The 4040-nt window shown below is 40.3% G+C and overlaps 1 protein-coding gene across 1 annotated transcript in view; it reads right to left on the bottom strand.

Moving 5' to 3' along the window:
- Window positions 1-226: 226 nt before the first annotated feature.
- Window positions 227-4040, bottom strand: part of LOC102248729 (guanine deaminase-like) — a gene marked incomplete at its 5' end in the record, with an annotated part of 12479 nt that continues 8665 nt past the window's right edge. Inside the window, 2 exons of the mRNA XM_005867008.2 lie at window positions 227-556; window positions 1709-1836. Of these exons, the coding sequence (XP_005867070.2) occupies window positions 521-556; window positions 1709-1836 (164 nt within the window). The remainder of the gene's footprint in view (window positions 557-1708; window positions 1837-4040) is intronic.

Genomic DNA, 4040 nt, shown 5'->3' with positions numbered 1-4040 from the left:
CGTGGTGAGATGCAGGACCTGTGAGAACTGAGCTCCACAAGGAATGCAACAGGTGTCTCTCCCATCCCAAGTTCACTCAGGGCTCAGAGGACACTCAACCGAGGGGGAGGCAGAGTAGAATCTTGTACATTATTTATTTCCCTCCCTCAGTGAATACAACAGAATGTGAGTATGTGAAAAAGCATGTGTGAAAAGATCCCACCACATCCTTATCGTGAATACGACCTGGTAGGGCAGCTCGGGATAGAGAATGAGTGTAGGGGGAAGAGGCATGATTAGCCATCCCCTGGGCCTGCCACTCCTCAGATTAGGATTTATGACTGTATGTTCTAGAGGAGCATGCCAATTTCACATTGTGTCTTTAAATATTGTGCCACAAATGGACTCTATGCTGAGAAATGTTTTTAAAAAACCAAAGCAAATGATCACACATAGGGTTTTACATGTGGTATCATAAATGCAGAGAGTCATACCCAAGATAGAGACAAAGAAAGATTTTATTTAGCATAGAGACATATTTCTACTTACCTAGATAGAGAAACTTCTGGATAAAAGCCTAAAATGGAAAATAAAGGTAATAATAAGAAATAATTATTTTTGTGCATTTAGAAAAATAAATTCACAGTCAGTAGTGGGTTTGGGAAAACCCAGAAATATAAATTCATTTCTCAATGGTAAAATCATCTACTTTTATTAATGAAAAAGAAGTGATCTTTTGCTTAAAAAAATATGGGCTATTAACAAATGTCTATCTATTGCTGGAAAGTTCTTGCTATATAAAACCTTGGCAACTTTAGAACAAAAGTGTTACATAAATTAATTAATGAAATAATGCAAATATATTAAGTGATGTATAATATAAGAAAAATGATTGAATAAATAGGGCTGAGCCCTATTCCAAGAAATCCATTCTAATAAAGGAGCGGAAGAATAAATAATATAAAAATAACAATCAACCTGAAATAACCCAGCATCTTTCTCCTAAAAACCCCCACTATGTTACATTTACATATTTACTTTTATAAGTGGATCAATTTATAAATGGTAATTAATATTTTTAGAAAAACTCAGTATCTTATAACTAATTGTTATTAAAGTAAGAAGAACTAGTTTATTTTCTATATAGGGACACATTTTATAATAAAAGGAACAAAGTAATAAAACTCATTTTCTTATAATTGAGAAAATCAATGTAGCATTGTGGTCAATCACCCAGACACTGGAAGTCATGAAGTCCTGGGCTTAAATCCCAACTCTGTCTACTAATTACTAATTACTAGCCAGAATCCTTAGATAAATCAATTAACCTCCCTAAACCTCACTGCCCCACAGATTACATGGCAATATAAATAGTACCTACCTCTCATAAGAGCTGTTTTGATCATTAAACAAAAGTTACGTATGCAAGTGCTTAATGCTATACCATCTAGCACCCAGCAAGTGTATTCAGTAAGTGCTAGCTATATTATGGCTTCTTATAGCCCAAACCATTAAAATATACAAATATATTCAAAATACAAATATTCTATTAGTACCATTATTGCTAACATTATTGTCATGAAATTATGTTAACTTTTAAAAATCTAGCTTCCCTCCTAAGAGTCTCTTGTATTTCATTAAAATGTTTGTTTCTATTTTGTTTTCTACAAGGAAACTTCTGTAATTACTTCAGGAAATATATGCCTTTTGATTAACTTTTTTTACTTACGTCAGAATTATCATCAAAATCCCCAGAAAACAGGTCAATGGGAGAATCACATGCTTTGAGGTTGATCAAGAGGGCATCAAATTCCTTGCCCACTTCAAAGTTTCCAATTTCTTTGTCAAGCCCCAGGGCTACAGGGTGGAATAAATTAATAAACAGTTAGTAATTTGTGCCATCAGACCATGTCAATGTCCCAATTTGGAAGGACAGAGTCAGCCAACATGCCACTAGAAAAAAAATTAGTATCTTAATAGTGAAGCATAAAAACTCTCTCATTCCAACAGGTCACAAGACTTTGACTTACAGAAATCAGAGTAAGCACAGGGAAAGCAAATCTGAGAATAAAAACAGTTCCCTTCATCACCATGATCATAATTCTGATAGTGTCTCTCTATTTCAGCTCTATCAGTGCACTTCATAGTCCAGCTGGTTATGACTTTCATTCATCCCTCCAAGAAACACGGCAATTGAAAACATATATTTTTTTTCTTTTTGCCTCCTAGTCTCCCCCACAACACTCCTCTCCTTGCCCTTCTGGATCCTTTCGTTTTCTGAAATAGCTGGCAAGATCTATTTTCATGGCAGTCAAATAAACGTCAAATAAATGAAAAATAATTATCCTTTTGCACATTGGCCAATGCAGGCATATCCATCATAAGTTCCTTAGTTTAAATCCTTGGAAGAGAAAAAATTCACTTCTGAAAGTAAACAGATTCTCAAAGATTTTCGGTTGCCAAAGAAGAATAGTTTTCTAAAATAGGGCATAGGTCAATATGTTTATTAATTTGATCCACCTCATGGCTAGCATTCATGTTCCATGTGTATTAGATGACAAAGAGCATCTCTTTCACTGACATGATTTAGTTTCACAAGATGGGAATAGTTGACTTTCCTGGTCAATGAAGGTATTGAATCTTGAGCTCAGGAAAGCCTGTAATTTGAGAAAGGTGTACACTGAGGTACCAAATGGAAACAAGCATAAAGGGAGGGTCAACTGGAGTGCAGCACTTTTATTTAAATTCTTGCATGTGTTTTTTCTATTCTTTCATTGTCAGGATACAGTCCAATGTGAAAATATTGGCTGGCATGTCCCTGTTAGACAATATCTGATACATTACATTTCTACTAGAGGCCCAGTGCTCAAATTTGTGCATGGGTGGGGTCCCTCAGCCTGGCCTGCAATTGGGGCCAATCGGGGCCATCTTACCCAGTCTTGATCAGGGCCAATCAGGACCAGCCGGCCAGAGGGACCATGGGATATTGGCTGTTGGAGTGCATTGACCACCAGGGGGCAGCTCCTGCTTTGAGCGTCTGCCCCCTGGTGGTCAGTGTGCATCATAGTGACTGGTATGACCAGTTGTTTGGTTGATCAGTCGTAACAGTCACGTAGGCTTTTATATATATAGACTAGAGGCTCAGTGCACAAAAATTTGTGCATTTGAGGGTGGTTACTCAGCCTGGCCTGCACCCTCTCACAGTCCGGGAGCCCTTGGCTGATGTCCAACTGACAGCTTAGACCCTCTCCCCCGGGATAGCGGGCCAAAACTGCAGTCTGGCCTCCCTCTGCAGGAAGCGACTGGTGGGTTGATTGGGAATGGCACCGGCCAGCGAGTGGCTAACCCCACCCCCCATTGCCCTGCCACCGCAGGTCACTACCACCCCCTGATTGCTGTCAACTCCCTCTGCCCACTGGTAATCACCTTAGCCGGCCTGCCTGCTCGCCAGCCCCTCTCCCCGCTCACTGATGGTTCTGTTGTTTGGTCGATTTACATATTAGGCTTTTATTATATTAGGATGGATGTATGGATATGTATTGGCAATGCACTAATCACTGACTTAGAAACCCTACTTATTCTTAAAAGGTTATTTAAGAAACCAAGATGGCGGCATAGCTAAACACCTGAAATTGCTGCCTCCCACAACCACTTCAAAAATGAAATTGCTGCCTCGCACAATCACCCAGAACCACAGGAAGGCTGGCTGAGTGGGAATTCTACAACTAGAAGGAAAGAGAAAAGCACACTGAGACACAGAGGAGGTGCGGAAGTAAAGTGCAGAGGTACAGAGGTACTCGCAGAAAGGGCTGGCAACTGAGGATGTGGCTCACATGGAAAGGTCTGGCAACTGAGGACACGGTGCACGTGGAAAGGGCTGGAAACTGAGGACACGACTGTCTTTTTCAACTGGGAGGGAGACACAAGCTCCTGACTGCTCTGAACTCCAGTTCCAGGCGAGTCTCTGGGGACCCAGACTCATACAGAAAGAAACTGGACTGTCTGGCATCGGTCGGAACTCGAGGGCAGCTCTCTCTCAGAGGTGCTTGCAGCGATTACCG

Source organism: Myotis brandtii, unplaced genomic scaffold (genome assembly GCF_000412655.1).
Source record: "Myotis brandtii unplaced genomic scaffold, ASM41265v1 scaffold2426, whole genome shotgun sequence".
In the NCBI taxonomy this organism is placed as follows: Eukaryota; Metazoa; Chordata; class Mammalia; order Chiroptera; family Vespertilionidae; genus Myotis; species Myotis brandtii.
The sequence above is the reverse complement of the archived record's forward strand: the minus strand, read 5'-3'. Positions and strand labels throughout refer to the sequence as shown.